General features: G+C 61.3%; 2 protein-coding genes across 2 annotated transcripts in view; one reads left to right on the forward strand and one right to left on the reverse strand.

Moving 5' to 3' along the window:
* Positions 1-250: 250 nt before the first annotated feature.
* On the forward strand, positions 251-3304 carry PRXL2B (peroxiredoxin like 2B). The gene is made up of 7 exons (XM_007448947.1): positions 251-399; positions 622-826; positions 1549-1600; positions 2163-2226; positions 2310-2385; positions 2682-2800; positions 3281-3304. Exons 1-7 carry the CDS (start codon positions 337-339, stop codon positions 3302-3304), a joined length of 603 nt encoding a protein of 200 aa, XP_007449009.1. The 5' UTR covers positions 251-336.
* A 1334-nt stretch (positions 3305-4638) lies between these two features.
* The window catches only part of MMEL1 (membrane metalloendopeptidase like 1), a 32839-nt gene continuing 14041 nt past the window's right edge, over positions 4639-23436 (reverse strand). Inside the window, 22 exon segments of the mRNA XM_007448977.1 lie at positions 4639-4927; positions 4999-5075; positions 5522-5617; positions 6181-6246; positions 6344-6477; positions 6950-7069; positions 7275-7333; positions 7613-7716; positions 8088-8171; positions 8589-8684; positions 9089-9217; positions 10424-10517; positions 10874-11010; positions 14937-15026; positions 15109-15243; positions 16655-16720; positions 17304-17422; positions 17777-17872; positions 20569-20649; positions 20826-20987; positions 21995-22054; positions 22761-22838. Of these exon segments, the coding sequence (XP_007449039.1) occupies positions 4639-4927; positions 4999-5075; positions 5522-5617; positions 6181-6246; positions 6344-6477; positions 6950-7069; positions 7275-7333; positions 7613-7716; positions 8088-8171; positions 8589-8684; positions 9089-9217; positions 10424-10517; positions 10874-11010; positions 14937-15026; positions 15109-15243; positions 16655-16720; positions 17304-17422; positions 17777-17872; positions 20569-20649; positions 20826-20987; positions 21995-22054; positions 22761-22838 (2372 nt within the window).

Consider the following 23436-nt stretch of genomic DNA (forward strand, 5'->3'; position numbering starts at 1 on the left):
CCCCCGCCTCCGTCGCTTACCACCCCGCCCCCGGCCGGGCGCTTCACTCTGCGCAGGCGCACCGCGTGCCTGCAGCCCAGCCGCCAAGCTCCGCTCACTATCAGCGGCGCCATTGGCTGACTGGCTCATGCATATACAAAATGAGTGCCCGGGAGCCTATTTTGCTTACGGGCAGCTGCGGTAGGCGGGGCCGGGGCCTGGGCCGGGGCGGAGGGGGCGGGCCGGGGCGGTGGTCTGGGGGCGTGTCCGGGGCGGAGCCGGGCCGCGCGTAGTACTGAAGGCTGAGCGGAATGCTGGAGAGCGGGCTTGCTGCTGGGGTCTGGGGTGGCAGTTGCCATGAGCACGGTGGACCTTGCCCGCGTGGGCGCGTGTGTCCTGAAGCACGCGGTGACCGGGGAGGTGAGGCTGGACGGGCTCAGGGTGGTGGGTGCGCCCCGGCACCTGGCAGCGGCATCCGAGGCCGGCGCCGGGGCACAGGGCGGAGCTGGGGGCGCAGCCTGGGCGCGCAGGCTGGGCGTGCGCGGCGCTGGCCGGGGGCACGGGGCGCGGGAGCGGGGCCGGGGGGTGAGGACGTGCGCACGGGCGGTGGTCCGACGGCGCCCCTCACCTGCCCCGGCGCAGGCCGTGGAGCTGCGGAGCCTGTGGCAGGAGCAGGCGTGCGTGGTGGCCGGCCTGCGGCGCTTTGGCTGCATGGTGTGTCGCTGGATCGCCCGGGACCTCAGCAGCCTGAAGGGGCTCCTGGACCAGCACGGCGTGCGCCTGGTGGGCGTGGGGCCCGAGGCCCTGGGCCTGCGGGAGTTCCTGGACGGTGGCTACTTCGCGGGAGGTGCCTGCACAGGGGTGGCAGGGGGACCTCAGCCTGGCGGCTGGATGCAGCAAAGGAGGTGGTGCCCCCCCCCCCCCCCCCCCCCCCCCCCCCCGCCAAATGCCCAGCCCGCCCTGAGACCCCTCCTCAAACTCATGGCATTCGCTGCCTCCTTCTTGCACAGCCTAGGCCCTTCTCTCTCCAGGAGCGGCCTTGATAGGCTCCTGTGTCCCCTCCCCTCCCCTTCCCTCCCCTTCCCTCCCCTGCCTTCTCTGGCTGTGGCCTCTACCCGCCTGCCCCAGACATGATATTCTTCCCACTGTGGAGGGCTCAGTGGTGACTCTGGCCTGCGATCCAGGGCAAAGGTCTTTACTGGGTCAGCTGCCAGCTCCTCGCCTCCCCAGGAGCCAGATCCTGAACTTCTCCAGATGCTTTTTCCCCAAGGAGTATCTGGGACCAGAGCCCAGGCTCTGCTGCCTCCCGACCCCACCCCGCTGGACCCCTCCCCTCACAGAGCCCTGGGCCCAGTGGCAGAGTCGAGACACGCCCTGCTTCTCCCTTTCCACCTGTACTTCTGGGCCTCTGCCTCTCCTCTAGCAATGGGGACAGTCAGCCCTGCTCTGCCCCTCCTGGTCCTTGGTGGGCGAGCTGGGTACCAAGGGTGGACAGAAGGCCGAATGCAGGAGGGTGAGCCAGGGGGGCAGGTGGGCCTGGGGCACCCACCTGTGGCCTCTGCTTTTCAGAGCTCTACCTGGATGAGAGCAAGCAGTTTTACAAGGAGCTGGGCTTCAAGCGGTGAGCTGGGGGCTCGGGGCTTCACCGCTCCCTTCTTCCTTTTCTCCCCTTCTCCTCTCCCTGGCCAAGTGGGCTCTGGGGGTATCCACTGCTCCAGCCAGCCCTGCCGGGCTCTCTTTTGGGTGCCGAGTGTCTATTATGGGCTGTAGCTTAGGTTTCTCACCCAGGGCCTCCCCACAACTGGCTGCAGAGGGCACCTGGGCCTAGTGCCCCAGTCAGGGGCCACCCTAGCCACCTCAGGTGCATCTGCCACCGGCTGGCTGCCTCCTCTGATTGGCAGTGCCAGCTGAGCCAGAAACCCCGGGCTCACCCAGTCCACACTCCCCACACCCTCTGTGGGGCCCCAGGCCTGCCAGCCCACAGGCTGGGTGCCCCATGGCTCTGGCAGCTGCTTCTGGCTGGGCCAGCAGCTGGCCTGGCTGCCCCGTGCCTCCTGAGCCCCTGGTGAGATGGGGTGGGGCCTGCTTGTCGGAACTGGTCTGTGCAGAGACTGGGGGCAGGCGCTGGGGCTCTGTCTTCGGTGAAGAGTCAGAGCCTGGACAAGCCATTTGTGTCTTGGCAGGTACAACAGCTTGAGCATCCTGCCGGCCTCCCTGGGGAAGCCTGTTCGTGATGTGGCCGCCAAGGTTTGTGACGGCCAAGGTCGTGTGGGACTCAGGTGCAGGGGCTTCTGTCTAGGACTGACCTGGGCCTGCTCCCCTCCCCCCAGGCCAAAGCTGTCGGCATCCAGGGGAATCTCTCCGGGGATCTGCTGCAGAGCGGAGGACTGCTGGTGGTTGCCAAAGGTGGGCCAGGGGAGGGGCATCAGGGGCCACCGCATGGTCACGGGGTCGGGGGTGCAGGGCCACATACTCAGGTGGGAAGGTCTTGATGAACTTGACCCTGCCCTCACCCTCCCTCCCTCCAGCTTATTGATCTCAGCACAGTTACCCCCTTGGTGGAGTGGCCCAGCTCTGAGTGTCATCCTAGCTGGGCGGGGTGTGGCCAGAACAGCTCACTCATCTCAGTAACCAGGTGGGGTAGTGGCCACACAGGGGCACCCTGACGAACCCCCCCACCACCACCTGCCCGCCGGCTGCAGGTGGTGACAAAGTGCTGCTACACTTTGTCCAGAAGTCTCCAGGTGACTACGCCCCCCAGGAGAGCATCCTGCAGGCCCTGGGCATCTCTGCGGAGGTCTGTACCAGTGAGCCGCCCAAGGTGAGCCCAGACCTGGGGTGGGCACTGTGCTAAGAATGCCCCCGCCTCCCCAACCCCTGGGTTGAGCACTTGCTGTGGCCAGATGCTGAGCCGGACCTTGTTGGCTTTAGGTGATTCTGGGCTCACAGCAGCCCCAGGATGTCACTGCCACCCCACTTTGCGGTGACGGGCCAGGGGCACGGTGGCCAGATGGGCAGGCACAGCAGGGCCCTCTCCAGGGGACAGGGGGCTGGTCAGGGGCTGCAAGGCAGAGGAGGGGCTCGTCCTCTCAGCCTGGGAGGTCTGGGGTTTGTCCCAGGTGACCGTTGCCCACGTTAGTTTAGCATGGTGCTGGTGGTCTACCTCCTGTGCCCCGAATGGAGGGGACTGTCCAGCACACTCCTCCTTCTGCTTGGGCCACAGACCCCTGGAGGGTGGGATCAGCTGCTCTTGGCCCCAGGGAGTGTGGCCAGGCTGACGAGGCCTCTGCTGGCTCCGCAGTGTGATGAGGCGTGCTCAAGGTGAAGGCCCCGGGCCTCCAAGGATCTGAGCGGCGTCTCCTGCCCTGGGCACACTGGGAGTTGGATGTGAACAAATTCCAGAATCTCTGGGTTGGGGCTGGGGCTGAACTCTGCCTGGTCTGCAGGCAGCGATGAGCATTAAACTGCAGTTTCTGGACAGTGTTTCTTCATTGCCTCTGAATCTTGCGTCCTTGGCAGCCCTGGCCACCCTGGCCTTGATCGCTCTTGGTTTCATCCAGGCCAGCGGGGTGGTCATGCCTCCCGAGGCGTCACCTTCCCTGCTAGCAGAGTCGCTTTCCCTGGTGGGTTGGTGGTGGTGGACGCGCCCCTGCAGCCTCCTTGGAGACCTCAGGCCTTTGGCACATGTGGGTCAGGGGTCTGAGAACAGGTCCAGGGTGTGGGAGATGAGGGTGGGATGGGCTCTGTCTGATAGTGAGGAAACTCCCCAAGCCCCAGGCGGGAGCCTGGCCTGGAGGGGTGGGAGCTAACTGGGTTTCCAGGGAGGAGATGGTTTCCATTCCACCTGCTGGAGTCTGGTGGACAGTCGGGGACTTTTAGGGAAAGGGCTGCTCTGCCAGCAGGCCCTTTACTCACGTGAGACTTGTCATGTGCGCCCCGCTGGGGGTGGGGGGTAGCCTGGGGGGGAATGTCTGGTTCCCCCGATGCCCCTGTCACGAGGCGGGGAGGTGACAAGCACCTCAAACCTAACAGGTCTAGAGCAGAACCCCTGTCCTGCCCTGTCAGGAGCTCTCTCGTCTGAGTTCAGATGACTTTCTCAGCATCCTCCATGCCCCTGGTCCAGGCCTGGACAACCACAGTGGCCTTCTAGCTGGCATCCCAGCATCCCCGGCCCCCAACAGAGCCTCTCTGTGGTCATTTAAAGACTCAGGGCAGGTGACAAAGTTTAACCGCTCACTGGCTTCCAGTTACACAAAACCCCAAATCCAGATTCTGGGCTGCAGCTCAGATCCCCCCGCCCCTCTCCTGGAACTCAGCTCCTTCCTGGGTCAGGATCCCCTCTCCCTACCTGAACTGTGATCCCCGAGGGCGGGCATTTGGGGGCATCATGGTCATTGCTGTGCCCCTGGCAGAGAGACCCTGGGGAAATTGTCAGGAGCGCCCTGCCATTTCCTCACTTGGCCACCAGCAGTCAGCGGCAGGTGCAGCAGGAGAGTGGGGCACTTTCTCAGGTATGTCACCCCGACGGCCGGCCCCGGGCCCTGCTACACAGATAAGGCAGCTGACTGCTTTAAAGCCTTTACTTAGCTCAAGTCTGAAGCTCGTGGACATCTGAGGAGGATGCGCTTTGGCGAGCGGGCAGAAGACCGATAACCGTGTCTACAGGGCTGCAGCGGGCGGTGTAGATCCTCGCGGGCGGGCGCGGAGGGGGCTCAGGGCCAGGTCGCACTCCAGGCCGGGCGCGGAGGCCGGGCGCGGCATGGGTGGGTTGGCTGCGGGTGGGTCGGACGCCAGGAGCGGGGTGCACGCTGGGTCCCCGCTGGCAGCACCGTCTCCGCGCGGACGGGACACCTCGGGGCGGCGGGCGGGCGTGGGGTGCATAGGGGAGCCCCACGCGCAGTGGAACGCGTCTGCGAAGGCGGCCAGGTTCTGCAGCGAGCCCAGCACCCTGCGGGTGGACGGAGGGGCCTGAGACAGCTCCGCCCGGGCGTGGGGCGCAGGGGCACAGGGGCCACTTGCCTGTACTTCGGGGGGCTGTGGACGTCAGTCCTGACGGACTGGATGGCAGACCCGGGCCGGTAGGACCCGCACCACACCTGTGGGTGCATGAGGGGCGTGGCTGCAGGACTCGGAGGAGGGGCGGGGGGCTGGGGTGCAGGGGCAAGGAGGACCAGAGGGGATGCTGGGGGGGCACCGTGGGCCTGGGGAGGCGGGCGCCCCTTGGGCTGTGGCACGGAGGGAGTGCGGCCTGGTTCCTCTCTGGGCACAAAGGAGTCCCGCCAGGACCCCTGCTGCTCCTTCTTGGGTAGGGGGAAGGAAGCCAGCGGGTCGCCCCTCTCCCTCCACAGCTACAACTGAATTTTCCCCAGCTCCAACGCCGCCACCATCCTTTCCCTCCAGGAAGCCTTCCTGGCCCACTCGTTCTGGTTCTGCCTGGCTTGCCCACCAGGGTGTCTCTGGAGGCATGCGTTAGTGGGGGCCCGCCAAGGATGCAAGTGGGGGAGCCTGTTTCCAGCCAGTGGGGCAGGGGACTGACCCCCACCTGTGCGTAGCTGATGAAGAACAGCTGCTTGTAGGTCAGCTCCAGTCCTGGCAGCTGCTGGTCCTTGCCACCTTCCGCCACCCACTTTAGGTAAGCCTGCAGGCACCAAGCGGGTGCTGGGCCAGGGCCTGCCCTCCTGGGGGCAGCACCGGGCTGGCCAGGACTCCAGGGTCCTTGGATTGGGGCGAAAGGGAGGTCTGGCTTCCGGGCCTCCTCCGGTGGGGGTCCTGTCCCTGCAGCGTGGGGCCTCTGAGAACCCCAGGGACCGTCTGAGCACCGACCCCGGGCTCGGTGGGAGCCCACTGCCCGGGCAGCCTGCCACATGAATGAGCGCCTGACAGCCAGTGCCCGAGGCTGCTGGTGCAGGGGTGTCGCTGAGGCTGGCTGGCGTTCAGTGACTGTCACTGCCTTACTTGGCAGTGGACAGTGGTCTCCCCAGAGCGCGGAGGCCTCAGCTAAGTTTGGGGTAAAGTGTGGGCCTGCCTGCCTGTGGCCGGCAGGCTCCCCCAAGGCTCTGCTGCCTCCCTGGCAGATGGAGAAGGGTCCCAGGATCTGCCTGGGCTTGGGAAGGGGTCAGTCCCTGCCGCACTGAGGGGCCGTCCCTGCCTGGACCTGGTCGCTCCCCGCCCCACCTCCTCGGGGGCCCTGCTTGGACGTACCTTGTAGGCCTGCCGCACCCCTCCATTGTCTGCGATGTTTTCCCCAAGGGTACTGAAGCCATTCGCCTGCAGGCAGGAGACAGGATGGCGGGGGTGCCCGGGCTCCCCAGCTCCACCCTCCCCCAAGCCAGGGCTGCGGTGTGTCCGGGAGGTGGCAGCTCACGTTCTGGTCGTCGGCCCGGTCCTAGGAGTAGTTGCCATACTGGTAGACCATGCACTCCGACTGCTTGAGGAAGTGCTGGGCCGAGAAGTTACTCCACCAGTCCATCACGTTCCTGTTCTTGTCGAAGTTCCGGCCTGGACGGGGGCGGGGGCTGCCCACGAGGCCCGGCCTGCACAGCGCCAGCCTCTCCCCCATGTCCTCCCGGGAACCCCAGTGTCTAGAGCTCATGTGAGCAGAGAATGGGCCCCCTGTCACGGGGCTGCTCAGGCCCTGGGGGACGGAAGGCTTCAGTGGTGTCCATGCCATCCCCAAGGTCAGGGCCTGGGGTCTTGGGTCACAGGACCCCAGAGGCACTGTGGGCTAAGGAGCCTTGCTGTGGCGTCCATACTCTCTAAACCCCAGGGAAGGGGAGCGCTGGACCCTGGGGACATGGGGCTGCCCTCAGAAGGTTTCGCTGGTCTAGCCCAATGGGAAAGTCAGCCTCGCTGGGTGGCAGCTGGAGGCCCCTGGAACCAGGCAGGAACCAGGCAGGGGGCCCCCGCACAGCGGTGGGAGGGGTGTGTTTGTGACTGGAGGTGCAGCTCTGACCTCCAGGCAGCCCCGTACCGTTGTCATCAAAGCCGTGGGTGATCTCGTGCCCAATCACCATCCCGATGCCCCCAAAGTTCAAGGCCTGTGGCTGTTCCTTGCTGAAGAACGGAGGTTGGAGGATCCCGGCAGGAAACACTGCGAGGAGGCGGTGGGGGACGGAGTAAGCTGTGGGTGAGCACACCTGTGCGCCAGGCTCGGGGTGGGCGCACCTAGGTGTCCTGGCATTTAACCTCACGGCCAGGGAGGTAAAGGTTATGATCCCCTGCCGCATTTTACAGAGCAGAAAACCTAGGCTCTGAAGGCAAGACGGCAGGGCTTATGGGGCGCGGGGTGAACATACCGATCTGGTTTCGGTTTGGGGAGTAGAATGCATTCACTGCAGTGGCCCCGATGATCCAGCTGTGATAGACAGGTGGGTCATTCAGAGCCCAGGTCTCCTGGGCCTGCCCTCCAGGTCCCCCTACTCAGCTGGCCAGAGCCCACCCTGACCCATGCACAGCGGTCATGCCACGAGGCCAGCACGGCCAACGGCCAGGGCAGGGTCTAGGCCAGTCCAAAGCCCTGGCTTCTCCCTGGGACCCCAGAAGCAGAGGGCGGGTGCAGGGGGGCTCTGAGCCAGACCCACTGCCCTCGCCCGCTGGCCCATTTGCCCCCCTCCCCCGTGCCATCCCCACTCACAGGTTTTGGTCCACCTTCTCCCGAAGTTTCTTGAGGCTCCGCTGGGCGCCAGCCTTGAGATTCTGCAGTCCGTTCTCAAAGCACAGGCACTCCGAGAAGTTCAGCTACAGGAGACGGGTGGGCATGCGTGCGGGGTCCTCGAGGGGCCCGGGGGTAAGGGAGGTCAAGGGCGGCTGGGGACTGGCCTCAGGACTCGCCAGGCAGTCCCAAATGTGGCCCACAGGCTCTGCATGCAGTGGACTAGGGGCCGAGCCTGGCTCTGTGCATTTACCGGGCAAGATCCAAGTCCCTCCCAGCCATGGTTTCCCCACCTGTAATGGAAGGTGATGCTAGAGGCCCAGCATGCGGCCAGGTGGCTGAGTTGTGGACGGAATCCACCCCCCTGTAGTTGAGGGCCCAAGGTCCTTGGGGGCTGGCTTAGGGGCGGGTTGGGCTGGGGCCAGGGGACAGGTGGGGCTGTGTGGGTGGCACGCACATTGGAATACTCCTCGTCCAGGTGTTTGTTCCCCTCCTCCAGGATGTAGTCGGGATACCCAACCTGCTCCCGGATGCTCATGGCCTAGGGAGGAGATGGGGGCCGGTGCCTGCCCACCCCACTGTGGGCATCCTGGCTTTGCCCCCGCCGTGTGGGTAAGGGGCTAAGGGACTCGCCCTCCTTGCAGGCTGTGGGGAGGCTAATGGGGACAGAACGTGGAAGGGCTCGACCAGAGACCGACCTTCGCACCCGGCCGCCAGCCAGGGGTCTGGGGTCGGGCCGGGCAGAGCTGCTTGGCTGCTGTCACACCAGCCCAGCGGGGGTCCTGCTCCCTGGGGCCGTGGCCGCCCCCGCGCATTGCTGGGGGGTCTCACCTCTGCCCGCAGCCCCTTCCTGAGCCCCCCACCCCCAGGCTCACTGCCCTCATCTCTGAAGAAGGGGTGGCGACGACTACCCTGTACCCCTCGCACCGGGGCCACCCTCTCCCAGCCTCCTGCCCACCTTCTCCTGGGCCTTCTTGGATGACTCATCCATCCAGCTCAGCTCGTCCAGGGTCTCCACGAACACTGCCCGAAGCTGGTCGATGAGCTCTCTGACCTGGGGGGAGCGCATGACCCTGGTGCCTGGCTGATCGGCATTGGGGTCTCTGTAGGGGGCCGCTCCGAACGTGGTGGGGGGTTGGGGGCGGGATCTGACCCCCTGGGACAGGGTCCCCACGGCAGTACTTTGTCCTGGGTGGGCCTAGGGCCTGCCAGGCCCTGGACTCACACCTCGTACAACTTGTCCCCTTCCCAGGCAGGCCCTCAGGGCTGGGGGTCGGGGCCAATAGCTGTTGGGGGCCAGAGGCCTGGGGCGGGCAAGGCTTCCCCGCATCCCGCTGTGTGATGGGGCGCCGGGCAAACACGTGCTCCCCGGTACCGCTGAGCACACAGGCGCTGCTGGGGCGAGAGGTGCCACGGGCTGGTGTCCCCTGGCCCAGGGCGGGGTCGCCGGGCACGCACCATGTTCTTGCTGTCCCCGGGGAAGGCCTCCTTGACGTAGAGTGAGCCCACGGCGCTCTCCATGTTACTGTTGACGTAGCTGACGCACTCCCGCCAGCGTACCTCCTGTACCGACGTGCCGTACAGCGCCTGGCACGTTTCATTTCACCACGTTTACCAATGTCTGCTTCCCTGGCCTCGGCCCCAGCGTGCCCAGGGACCAGTGGGGGACGTTGGTGAGCTCAGACACTCCCTTTGAACACCGCCCCTGGTGTGGGAGGACCGGGTGTGCAGTTTGGAGGGCTGGGCTCCCGGCCCAGGCCGACCCCGGGGTGCGGGTGCCCTGTCCGGCCCCGAGTTCCTCCTTGGCCCCTGTCCTTGCCACCCTGGCCTGGCTGGCTGGCCGACTATGCTCTCAAGGACTCCAGCCCTACCCCAAAACACAGGCTGGCGTTGACCTTGGGGGCCTTGTCTAGCTCAGCCGTGAGCTGCCAGCTGTCTGGGCCCTGGTTTTCCCGTCTCCAAAATGACGATGAGAATGTCTGCCCATCTGTCCTTGGGGACACAGGGCACAAGATGGAAATGTGCCCCCCATCAGATTTCTGGCCCCAAATCTTGGCCACCTCGGAGCTCTGCCCAGCATCTGGCCACACGTTCCGGGGCTGTGGGGTTTCCTGCCTTTTAGGAAGTCAGTGTGACTCATTCTCTGTCCTCTGAGCTCTGGGATTCAGCTCCCTTCTCCACGCTTGGCTCGTAGCGTCCTCAGCCCAAGACGGCAAAGCAGGAGGCCTGATTGCCACAACCGGCTCTGCCCCCATCTCCCTGATCGGGGCCGGACCCCTGCCTCCACTCGGCCTGTGCCCCCACAGCAGCCAGAATGACCACACGAGGCGGGACATCGGACTGTGGTTCCCACTCTTAACACCCCAGTGGCTCTCAGTGCACGCGGAATCCACATGCTGCTCTGGCCCATGGTTGCCTCCCCCTCCTTCCCAACCTCATCTCCCTCCTTCCCCCATGTGACCCCGGGGTCCCTGCGCCAGGACCTCTGCACTAGCTGTTTCTGCTCCTGGGAATCTGGCCTGGGTCATTCGTGCCTTGAGGTCTCCATGGTCACTTTCACTGAGAGGCTCTCCCTGCCCTCACCCCCTCCCCTCACATCCTACTTGCTGGTCTTGAAAGAGCAGATTGTGCTTTGTCGATGGCTTATTGTTAGGCTGCCCCAAGAGGGTGTGTCTCATGAGTCTGGATCACAGCTCTGATCCCAGGGTGGACCTTGGTGCTTGGCCCACAGCAGGTGGTCAGTGTTAACAAGGAAACAGGCCAGGCTCGGTGCAGGGGCAGGGCATCTCTCACCTTGCGGTAGTTTGCATGTGCATCCTTGAATCTCTGGCTCAGGCTGCTGATGCGGTCCAGCACCAGGCGCCAGACCAGGTAGTTCTGCATGGTCCTGGGGCAGGAGGCAGAGGGCAGCGGATAGAACAGGTGCGCGCTGTTTGCCCAGGGAGAGGGTGTGGTTTATGGGCCCTTGGACAGCAGGCTCCACACCAAACAGAGACTTCAGGGTGGTGGAGAAAGTCTCCAAGACGACCCACAGATACATCCTGCCTGCCCCTGGATGACTCAAGGAGGGGTTCGCTTCTCTAACGTAAGGTCCCACTGGCCACAAACATTTGACCCCGTCATGTCCCTTGCGCCTCAGAGTAATGCTTTATGGGGTCCTCTCCTGAGAGGAGGAGCTGTTGGGGATGAGGAGAGAGCAGGGGAGAGATGCTGACACCTCTTGGGACCTTCCTTGAGCCTCACCTGGATGAGTAGACATCGATGATGTCTTCAAGATTCTGGAGGTAGGGGATGCCATAGACCACCACTTCCTCATCTGGCAGCAGCTCGATTTTGACAGAGGATAGCACAGATTGTATGAAGAGAGTCCAGTTAAATCTCTGGAGAAGGAGGGAGTGAGGAGAAAGAGGGAGAGATGGAGAGGTAGACACAGTTCTTGGGCATCCAAGAAACCCAGCCCCCTCTAAAGAATATTCAAAAAATAAGAGAGAAGGTGCAGGTAATCAGAATCAGGAAAAAGGTGGGTGACATTACTACAGAGCCTACAAACAGTGAAAAGAGATTATGGCAATATATTGGAAAATTCAAGTGTAATGGAAGACTTCCTGGAAAAACACAACTTAGCAAAAAATGAAAGAAGAGATAGGAAATATAAATAGTTTCGTATGTAAGAAACTGGATTATTATTTAAAATATTTCCACATAGAAATTTCCAGACTCATCTGGCTTTTCCAGTGAATACTATCTGACATTTAAGGAAGACATACCGCCAATCTTAAACTTTCCAGAGAAGGAAAAAAGAGAAAACTCTTTCAACTTGATTTATGAGGCCAAGAATAACCTTAATACCAAAATAAGGACATTAAAAGAAAAGAAAACAACAGGCCATTCTCATTTATGATAATTGATACAAAAATTCTAAGCAAAATATTAGCAATCGGAATTCATCCATACCTATATAAAATGGATAATGCAGCACAGCCAAATTAGATTTACTCAAGGAATACAAGTGTGGTGTAACGTTTGAAAATCAAATCAATATAATTCACTATGGTAACTGAATACAGAAGGAAAATCACATGGTAATTTCAATAGATGCAGATAAGGCCTATTAAAATTGACTACTCATGAAAAAGATTCAGCAAATCGAAAAAGAAGTTCTGTAATCTAATAAAAGGATCTGTACAACAGCAGCAGTGGCAACAAACAAAACCCCACTCTACAGCAAACAAAATTAAATGAAAGCTTGCAAAATGTTGCAATCTCTTCTTCTGAGATCAGGAGGGAAACACGATATCATGACTTTAGCATTATGCTGAAAGTCCTAGCCAGTTCAATAAGACAAGAAAAAAATTAAATCAATAAGGATTGAAAAGGGAAGAAATAAAACTTACTTTTTACAAAGGACATGATTCTGTGTCTATAAAATATTAAAGGATAAACTGTTAGAAATACTACATGCTTTGAGTAAAATTGCTATATACAAAGTATTTCTGTATACTAGCAACAAAGAATAAGAGAAATTGCAAAGTGATGCCATTTACAATAATATTAAAAAACCAAGCACCTAGGAACAAATGTAATGAAAGATATGTAAGGCCTTGAAGTAGAAAAATCTAAAACTTATTGAGAGAAACCAAAGAAAACATAAATATATGGAAGTAACTATATGGAAGTTTCATGGATCAGAAGACTCAACCTTGGAAAGATGTGGATCTTCCCCGAATTGATGCTTAGGTTTCAAGCAATCCCTGTCAAAATCTCAGCAGCATTTTGTGCGTGTGTGTGTGTGTAATTGACTAGCTGACTCTGAGTCTTGTAAGAAAATGCAAAAGATCAAGAATAATTGATTTGAAGAACAAAGTTGGTAGACATCAAAACTTATCACAAAGCTATAGCAATGGAGGCGGTAGGTTCTGGCACGTGAATAGAGAGAGAGACCATTGGAACAGAAGAGAGTTCAGAAATACACACACAGGTACGAACGCACAGACCCAGACATGCACACAGGCACAAGCGCACAAAAAGGCACTCGGTCTTCAATCAAGTTGGCACACAGTGCAATGGCTAATGGGGGAGTCTTTTCAATAAATGGTGCTAGATCATCTGGACAGCCACAGGCAGCACATGAAACAATTCCTTCTTCTCACTGTACATAAAAAATCAACTCAAGGTAGACTGTCGACCTAAACAACCTTGGCAGGCAAAGATTTCTTAAGCAGAACACAATGAATGCTAGCCACAGAGACAGGATCCATCCGTCTTTGGATAGATTGTACTATTTTAAGCCCTCCTTTAAAAAAAAAACCAGTATGAAAGTAAAACAGCAGGCTGCCTGCTGGAAAGGACATTGACTACGCAGAAACTGACCAAGGGGTCACATCCATCCTTCACAAAAGGGGGCCACCATTGGCCACTCAGTGTGACGTAGTGCTCAGGGCAAGTCAAATCCAACCCAGATGAAATTCCGCAACACATTCATAGATGGGCTGAGACGGAAGGAATGAGCACCGCCAAGCACTGGAGCGGAGTTTCACACACTCCAGTTGGGAAGTGTAAATCTGTATGATGATTTTCGAATGACCTGTGTCCTAAGACCTGGCCACTTCATCTCTATGGACACCTGACAGAAATGCTCGCACGTGTGTGCCAAAAGACGTGCATGGGAATACGCATAGCAGCATCGCTCAGAAAAGTCCAGAACTGGAACAGCCAGAGGCCCAACAAGAGTAGAACAGGAGCACAAACTGTTGTGTGTTCTTAGGATCGATTGTACAGGGATCAGGGTGACTGAGAGGCCGCTGCTGCCCCAGCGAGATGAGATGTAACGACGGTGAGTAGTAGACTCACCTAAGGAACGTAGGAGAAAGCAGCCGGGCACACGCGTGTGGTGGAGGCTAGGTGGTGGCTGCTTTGGGAAGGAGGGCAGGGAGGGGGCTGCGTGGATGGGCTCACGTGTGGCGATTCTAAGCTCTGTGAACGCATTATAGTCCAGACACCCTGAGCCCTGCGTTCCTGCACGTGGCCACCCCTGCTCCGGGGCGTCTCCGCAGCACCTTCTGGCCATCTGCGTCCCCCCTTCCTCTCACTTCCCACGTTTGGTCCATTTGCAGGTCCTGCTGTTCTCCCTTCCAAATGAATCCACGAGCTATGCCTCTCAGCCCTTCCACTGCCGCTGTCCCAGGCCGCCACCTGGTCCCGCCTAGGCTGTGCTGCAGCAGCCTCCTGACCATCTCCCTGCTTCTGGCCCTCAGTCCCTTCCCTGTGTCCTCAGCAGCCAGGTTCTCTTTGCTATGAGTCAAGTCCTGTCCCATCAAAGCCGGTGCCTTCAAAATGGCCCCGGAGGCCCGACATGGTCCGCCCTCCCTCCCTGGCCTCAGGACCTTGGCACTCACTCGCTGTTCCTCTGTGCCCGCCTTGCCTGCCCTCCGACACACTCTGCAGGCCACATCTCTTTTTCCCCCACCCAAGCCCTGGGCGGGGGGCTGCCTGCTTCGTTCATGGATGGAGTCGGAGCCAGAGCACGGCTGGCCCCTCAAAGTGCCTGCCTGGGAGGGGGCGAGCTGGCGGGCGGTGCGGGGTGGTGTCACAGCAGGCCAGCGCTGGGAGCCGGGAAGGAAGCGCGGGGGATGACAGGGCCTTCTGGAGCACCAGGTGGGGGATCCCCGGGCAGGGTCCCCCTGAGTTCTCCCGTCTTGTTCTGTGGCTCCAGACACTTAGGTGTTCTGGTCACAGGAAGGACATTCAGGCCCTGCCTCTGACGGCGGGCTCCGTCCCCAGCTGCACCGTCTCCCCCTGACCTGGGCCTCGGTCGCCGCAGTCAGCTGGTGGTGGCTAGAGCCACGTCCGGACCCTCTTTCCACAGGAGAAGGCCCCTCTGACGGCTCAGGACAGGCTGAGTGAGTGCGGGGCCTTGGGGGGTGCAGGGCTGAGCTCCCCCTTCCCAGGCCTGGCCAGCGGGAGGGGAGGGTCCGAGGGTCCGGCCGTGGGGTCCTCTGTCAGGGGCAGAGCTGCGCTGGGGCCCCGAGCCGGGCCTGGGGACAGGAAGTCCCGGGTGGGGGGCCCGCCCGACTCGGGCGGGCGGGTCAGCAGCCCCTCGCAGGCCGCTCTCCCGCTCGGAAGACCTGGGATGTCGCAGCAGGCACCTCACAGGCGGGTGGCCCCGCATCCCCAGGCAGCCAGCTGACACCTGCCGTCCTCGTGTGGACGTGTCCCTGTTTGGGTGACCGGTCCCGTGGGCCCTGCTTGGGGTGGGCGTACTTGAGGCTTAGGGGAGAGGGGCGGGGCGGGTGCGGCTGCAGCTCACCTTCAGACCAAACTTGCTCTGGAGCTGTTCCAGGTCCATCCCGTGGCACAGGGCGGTGACGTCGTGCCGCCCCTCCCGGGGGGCCGTGGCCTGCAGCGGGGCGGGTGGCCACAGGGGCGGGGCAGCTGGCCTGATGCCCCCAACCCTGTCCGCCCCCGGTGCACGGCCTCACGTTGGCCAGCTGCGTCTCCAGCTCCAGCACCTGGGCCACGTCCTCCCGCACCAGGTCGCTGTTCTGCGGGAGGTTCATGTCTGCCCGAAGCATTGTGGCCACCGACATCATGAACTGCAGGTAGGCTTCCCGTACCTGAGCCAAAGGGTGCAGGACACAGTCTGGCGGCCTCGGGCACCTCGGCCCCCATGGAGCTCTCTGTGGGGGCAGGGTGGGCATATGCCACAGAGCAGCCCTCGGGATGCTCATCGGCTTGGGGGCTCCAGACGGCCCACGCCTCCCAGACCAGGGGCCCTCGGCGCTGGGACTCATGCTGCTGGCAAGCCGGCGGGTGGGAGGCTGTGAGCCCCGTGGGTGGACGGCGCCTGCTCCCCAGACCTGCTGGATAGGCTTCTCGCCGACCCACAGCCAGACGCTCAGCGCCGGGCTCCCTGCTGCATCCCTTCTATGTGTGACCCCGTGCCTGAGCAGCTGGCACGGGACCGGAGCAGCGGACTGCATGGCTGCATGTAAAGTGCGGGGCACACAGTAGGTGCTAGTAAAGGCCCAGAGCCATCGGGCGCCAGGGTTCAGGTGGGCTGCCCTAGCCAGGCTCGCCTAGGCTGGGCGTCAGGAGCTGGGTCCTGAGGCTGTGTGTCCCTCCTGGACCCGCCTTCTTGGGGCCTGTCTTGCGGGGGGGTGTTCCTCATTTGCAGGCAGGGACCACAGAGGCCATGTCTTCCCAGTTACTTGGCATCAGGCTGGGCTGGTGGCATCAACCAGGCCGGCCTTGGCCAGCAGCTGCCGGGTCTGATCCATGGCTGCCAGGCGTGAGCCCTTCCAGGGGCCCCAGTCCCTGCTGCTCTGAGTTGGGTTCCTTGGGCTGTTCTCCCAGCCCCACTGCCCACTCCACGGCTCCTTCTTTTGGCCACGCTTGTCTTTTCTCTTGGCTGGACCCTCCCAGCCTAGCTCACAGCCCACCTCCTCCACGAGGCCCACCACACTGCTTCCAGGCCGTGGGCCATGTCACCTCCTTTCAGTCTGCTCCCCGGCCTTCCCCCCTGACTCCCCCTTCCACACCCCCTGGCCCTGTCCCGCGTGCCTTGCTGCTGTTCGGTTCCCCATCTCTCTTCTCCTGGGTGCAGCAGGAGGGTGGCTCCGGGAGCAGGCTCAGGGCCTGGGTGGCCTGCATTCAGATCTCTACAGGCCACATGCAGTGAGCCGGTGGTGTGGACCGCAGTCCTGCCCTGGCGAGATGGGGATGGCAGGTGTGCCCCTCGGGGCTGCAGGGCTGAGCGGATCCCCAAGCCTGCCCCTGGGGGTTCAGGGACACCCCTGCGATGGTGACAAAGACAGGGGTCCACGTCTGCGTGTCCAGCCCTCAGCGCCGGGCTTGAGCCACGCAGGTACCCACAAAGGCTAGCTGTGGGGCTGGTGTCGAGTGACACACAGGGAGCCGGGCCACAGGTGGGCCCTGGAGTGATGGGCGGAGGGCGCCCAGAGTGGAAGGTGCCGGCTGGAAAGCGCCAGCGGGGGGCAGGTCCAGTGTCAGCTGCCCCTGACTCACCTTCTGGTCGCTGCCCTCATTGCAGTAGTGCTCTCGGGCCGGCATGCCCAGAGTTGGCTGGTCTATCTGGAGACAGAGCGTGGGACCCTGGGCATGGAGCCGGGACACCCCTAGCCTTGCCGAGGTGGGCCCAGCCCTCTCCCCTCCACCATGCTGTGCCTGGTGGGAACGGGCGCTCTATCTGGAGCATGTGCAGGTACTGGGCCCCGACCCCTGCTCTGGGGCTGGACTGCAGGTGGGCTGAGGGGTGGCCAGGGGGTGCGGGCCACCCACAGGGCCTCGGACAGCCCCCCTCCCAGAGCGGAGTGTGTATTCCACGCGGGGTCCTCTGTGGCCTATCTGTGGCCAGTGGTGGCTCTTTGAGGTCGGGCTTTCTGTGCTGCTGCCAAAGGCCTGGACGGACCGTCCCAAGGACTAGCTCGGCACTGGGCTGCCCCTCTGGTCAGGACACGGGCCCCAGAAGGCCCAGCAGAAACCCAGACCATCGGCACAGGTCCCCTGAACTGCAGGTGTGGATGATAGCAGGGCCCTGGGAGCATTCGCGGGCCACCTGCCCCCTGTGGTAAGAGCTGTCTCCCCGCTGCCCTGCGGGAGCCCCCAGCCAGGCCCAGGGGACCCGGCCTACCTGGCCCCACGGCGCGGCTTGTACATAGATGATGTGCTGGCTGGAGTTCTGGTCGTCGTTCCAGATGAAGAGGTCGATGAGGACCCGCCGGTTGAACTGCGCGTTCATCACGGCCAGCTGCTGCTCCAGTTCCCACCGGTCACCTGGGGGCCGGCACCCTGTGCTGGAGACCTGTCAGGACCTGGGGTCCTAGCCCAGCACCTCGTCCAGAGTCCATGGGGATCAGCAGGGCCTGGAGAGCAGCGCTGTGCGCCCCCCCCACCCCCGATAGCAGGGAGCAGAGCCCACGCTGTGAGCTGGGGCCCTGGCCCTTCCCTAGGGCTCTGGAAGGGATGCCCCTCAGCAGAGCGGAGGGGCCCAGCCACTGGGAGCCCGCCAGCAGCTGCTGCACACTCTCCGGCTCAGGCCTGGAAGGCCCAGGGCCCCCCGCCCATGCGAGGCCGCCACCAGGCCCAGGGCCCCTGCCCATGCGAGGCCGCCACCAGGCCCTGCCTTACCTACACTCTCGCTCCACTTGTCCGTGGCCACTGGCCAGCCTCCTACCGCCTTCAGGATGTCCAGCAGGGGCTGCGAGTCTTGCTTTTCTATCTCACCTGAGAGGGGAGGGAGCGGTCGCTCACCTGATGCCCTGGCGGGGAGGTGGGGGGGCGGGCGTGACACCTGCCGGCACATGGACCTGCGGGGATGCTGACGCCCAGCGCGGAGCCTGACCCTCCCGGTGTAGACTCTGCAGCACAGGACACACAGGAGCCTGGAAAGAGCAGACGGGATGCAGGCGGGAAAGGGGCCTGGGGTTGATGAAAGCACAGACGCCACCAGGACAAGGGTGTGGAAGGGGAGGCCCCGAAGCTCAGAGAAGCCCAGGCGGTACTCTGGAAGGCCGGGAACAGGCAGGGGTGGGGGTCCACGCCGGCGGCTGGGAAGCCCACGTGCCCTCCAACTCCAGCATCGGGTGGACCGAACTGCTGACAGAGCATGGAGCACAGCTTCCCAGCATGGGGGCGCCCAGGAAGCTTGGGAGAACTTGGCACAAGAAACCGCGAAGGTGGGAATAGAGCTGGCCCGCTGCTGACAGGGTGGAGCCTTCGGGGCAGGGAGGGCCCCGCCAGTTGATCGCTTGACCTGGAGGGGTGGGCTGGGAGGGGAGCAGTCCAGGGGGAGGGGGGCGGCTCCAAGGGCGCCCTGATGGGGGCCGGCGCCTGGGGGAGCGAGAAGCAGGGTGTCCCACGTGGCTGGTGGGGGCACACTGGGCTTGCTTTCTTGGGTCCTGAGTTGGGAGCAAAGACAAAACCTAGGGAGCTGCCAGTGACGGGTCAGGTCGGCCGTCTCGGGCAGATCGTTACAGGAGTTACTGTTTGGCTTCCTGTGCTGGTTCCCGTAGGTGATGGCCTGGCCGCCTGGCTGCAGACCGGGGGTCAGAGTTGTGTTTTTATACACGGTCTGGCCGTTGTCCATTCGTACATTTGGTCTCTCAGGCCAGAAACTCTATACAGGTGGGAACACAGCGCATCTCCTTCACCTGACAGGTGCTGGCCAGACTGGATCACGTGACCTTCTGTTTCCATGGGGATGAGAGGAGTGTGCCAGCCCAGGACCCCATGGAGACACCCCGATAATTCCGGGGGCCCTACAAGTTTCGTTATTAGGTACACCAGAAACAAACCCCACCCTGCAGGAGACCCCTGGGGAAACAGCCAGCCTCAAACCCTGGTGCCGAGGAGGGGAAGTGGTCCCCCAGAGCAGCCGGAACCACAGGCTGGGTTTGCAGGCCCCCAGGCAGGCGCCTAAGGGAAGATGGGCCGGAGGGGCCCCAAGTGTGTGAATCCTCTTAACAGGAACCAAAGCACTGGGAAACTCCCCCACACCCCTGCCACACAACACACACATACACACAAACACACACTCAGACATACACACATACACACAAACTTACACACACATAGATATATATACCCATATACACACATACACACCATAGGTATAATGCCCATATACACATATATATGTACACACATATAAACACATAAATACACACAGACACACATATACACACAGACATACACACATGCCTACACACATATACACACAGACACACATATGCCTACACACAGACATACATATACACATATATATGTACCCACATACACACATGCATACACACATGCACATACAGACACACATACACATAGACATAATACCCATATACACATATATGTACACACACATACAAAAACGCATACACATAGACACACATACACATACAGGCATGCAGACATATATATATACCCAAACACACACACATAGACATAATACACGTATACGTGTACACACATATACACACATACACACATAAACACATACACATACATACACATATTCCTACACACATGTGCATATACACACACAATAGACATACATTTGCATCTACACACACATACACACACAGACACAATACACATATATGTATACACACATATACACACAAAACACATACATACACACAGACACACACACACACACACACACAGAGTAAGATTTTCTCTCGATTCTGCCTTCAGTCAGGCTCCTGCACCTTCTGCTGGGCCCATCACCGCACCTCCTGGTAAAATCCAGCTTTAGCAAGGACTCTGCGTAGTCACTTTAACCAGCAGTCCCCCTGCGCCTTGCATACCTGACCCCTCTCAGTAGCTGGCCGGAGTTCTCGCCCCTCTCTGTCCCCCAGGTGATGTCTGACTGCCTGCCTGCCTTCCGCAAGAACCCCATTAGGTCAGTTTTGCCAGACACGCCCCCCCCACCATGTTTCCTGTTAGTAAAATCTTCCATTCACTGACCCCTCCTGCCCCTCAGCTATAAACCCTCACCTGCCTGCCCTCGCTGTATTTGGAGTGGAGCCCAATCTCCTTCCCCTCTTGCTAGACCCCACTGCGGTGATGCCTGCACCTACTGAGATGGCCCTGAAGAGTCTGCCTTTTACCATCTTTACCAAGTGTCCTGAATAATGCTTCCTTCAAACCACACACAGGCATGCGCACGTGCACACACACATGTGTGTGCATGTGCATTTTCCCTGGGCACAGTGTGGCTGGCTGGGGTCAGGGTGTGAGCCGGTCACGGACAGCTGGCAGTCAGCCTGGACCCCGTAGGGCACCTGGGCCCGGTGGCCAGCCAGCGGGAGCACACAGCTCCCGCTGGCACGAGTTTGGAGAGGTGCCCACTCCACCATGCTCTGTCTCAGGGCCATGGGGTCCTGGAACAGGGTCCTGGCGGGGCAGCTCCGTCGGCCACTCACTCTCGTTCATGCAGGAGCGGTACAGCATCTTGGCCTTCTGTACAGCTGGCCGATCCTTGGTGGTAGAATTCTCCAGCAGCCCTGTGGGCAGAGGAGAAACTGGACAGAGGCCTGAGGAGGCTGCTGGGGAGGTCAGGTCAAAGGTGCCCGTGTCCTGGCCGCACCCAGTGGAGGCCCTTATCCCAGGGGACTCCCTCTCCCCTGTGCCCACTGACCCGACGGGCTGTCCCCACCCCTTGGGTGGAGGCCACGCTCACCTTTGAGAATGATCTCCAGCTCATCCTGGAGGATGTCGAAGACGCTGTATTGCGAGTCGGTCTTGGGGATCACGTGGCGCAGCAGCCAGCCGCTGCACGCATACTGGTAGAAGTCGCCACAGGGCTCCTTGGACGGGTCCATGTTCTGGAGGATCCTGGCGGCTGCTCATCCCCAGGGGGTGCAGAGGAAGAGGGGAGATCTGGTGTGGACAGCCCGGTGGGCTGTCGGGTATTCAATCACGGCCCTGTGCCCTCAGAAGCGTTAGTCAGCCCGGGACCTCAGGGAGGTCGCCAGCAGGGCCTCCAGTTCTAAGGACCCCACTTATCAGCCACGTGAGCTCGGACCCCGTGACCTCTCCGATCCTCCGCTCACACATCTGCGAATCCAGGACGCCTGGGTCACACAGATGGTCAGGTGTTGGCTAAGCCCGCCCGGCTCACCGCGAGCGCTCAGCACTGGCCCTGCCCTGGAGCCCCCTCACCCGTCCGTGCGTCCATGGGGGAGGGTGGCTCTCGCCCACCATAGGGGTTTGTTTTCTGTTGGAGCAGATGGGTTTGCTCCCAGAACCCCATGTGGCAGGGACAGTGGGGCCCCCAGGTTCCTGGCAGGATGCTTTCAGCAGAGGTGGCCAGGCTGGACCCCAACCCAGGACCCTCCCTCGCCTTCTGTTCCACTTGGCTGGGACCTCGCAGCTGGCAGCCCCACAGGAGTCCATCCACTACCCCAACGTGGGCAGAAAAATCACATTTCTGAGTTTTTACACTAGTGTTTCTTCATACCATTTTCACTGTGTTTTATCTGCAAATAATGGCACATGGCGCCCAATTTTAAGACAAATTCCTGGGAGAAAACTTGAGAGAGTGTGTGTGTTTGTGTGACCTTCTTTCTGTAAGTGCAAAAAAGAGCGCCTGGGGTTCCTGTGCCAGCTTCACTGTGGTCATGGGGGCCTCTGCAGGCAGGGGAGTAGCTTCCTGGGGGCAGGGGAGGTGAGACACCCGTAGTAGAGTCCCTGCCCCCAGGCACATCCAGGGCCTGCCCACCAGCCCAATGCCGCGTCTCAGGAGTGCGGTGGCTCCCCGTGGCCTCGAGCAGCGCCTGTGCCAGCATCACGGGGGTCCCCGAGCCCCCTGGCAGGGCTGTGGAAGGCTTGGAGGGAAGGGGGGCTTACCTGCCATCACGCAGCCAGGGGTAGTGCAGGTTTCGCTTGTGTCCCTGGGCTTTTGGACGTCTGCGGGCAAGGAGTAGTGTGAGCACTTGGCGAGGATGGTCGGTGCCGGTGGGGCTGGCAGGGGTGGGCGGGGCACAGGTGGGGTGGGAAGGGATGGGGCTGGCAGGGTTAAACCTCGGCCACCCCCACCTCCATGGGCGGTCCAGCCTGGTCCCTGAGGGCATCTGGAGGGCAGCCTGCATCCTCCCTGGGTGGCCCAGTCCTGGGACCTTAAGTGAGGGTAAGCTCATTCTGGCTTGACCCCTGCAGTGACCCGGGAGCCCCTTTACACCCTCTGATCCCCACAGCTGAGGGCTGAAGCTAGCCATTCTGTCCTCCTGCCTGTCGGCCCAGCCAGCGCTCACCCATCAGGCGTCACCTCCTCCAGACAGCCTGCCTGTGCTGCCCTGTCCCTGCACGCCCTTACTCTCTCCCAACCCCCCACCCCCTCACCTGCTGGTTGTATCAATGTGCAGCTGCAGAACCTCAGGAGCCGCTCCCTGAAACTGCCGGTTCCCAGGCGCCCAGGAAGCATTCTGCATCCAGCAGGTGCTCACGGCTGCATCCCTGCCCCTGCCCTTTCTTCCCAGGGGACCCTGGTGCCCTGGGCAGGGCCCCCCGTCCTGCCGCACACCCCGGGCCTGCAGTGGAACCCAACCTGGCCATGCGGGATGCCATTTCCTAGCACTCCCCTGCTCGGGTCGTGCTGGGAGGGAAGACGGACTACCTCGGGGTGTTTGATTTACAATGGTCTTCTCTTCCTTTGAGAAGCAAAGCCGGCTTGTAAAAAGCGGCAGCTGCTTCCCTGGGGAGAAACACAGAACTCAGCTCTCCTGCTGCCACGGCTTCCCGGGTGCCTTGGGGCCGACCTGGGGCAGCACAGGCATTCTCCTGCGGAGGGGGTCCTGGGGGCTCCGGGGATTCCTTGTGTAGGGCTGTGGCCCCTTCCCGCTGTAGTGAGGGCTGGTCACCAGGCACTCCAAGACACAGGGGCTCCAGCAGAACTCTAATCGAGCAGAGGGGGAGGCCCACCAGCCCTGGGGCCGCAGCTGCCGGGCCCAGAGGGGTCCTGAGGCAGGACCTCTTCCCCTAAGAAGTGCCCTCTGACATCCTCCTCTCTACCGCGGGGTCATGGGCCTCACCCAGGCGAGGGTGGGCAGCTCCTGGGGTCAACCAGGACAGGGACGATAAGCCCTTTAAGGGGGAAAGGATGTCCTCTGGGGGGTCTCTTTCTGACCCACTGGCCTCAGCTCCAGCCCCTCCACAGGCGCAGGCAGCTGAAAGTGCAAAGCTGCCCTCCCTCATTTGTCCACTACGTAGGGGGGCGGGCACTGCCTGGTCAGCATCGGCCTGGAGGGGGTGCAGGAAGGGGGCGTGAGTGCAGGGAAGGGGGTCAGGTCCAG

Source organism: Lipotes vexillifer, unplaced genomic scaffold, assembly GCF_000442215.2.
Source record: "Lipotes vexillifer unplaced genomic scaffold, Lipotes_vexillifer_v1.1 scaffold835, whole genome shotgun sequence".
NCBI lineage: Eukaryota > Metazoa > Chordata > Mammalia > Artiodactyla > Lipotidae > Lipotes > Lipotes vexillifer.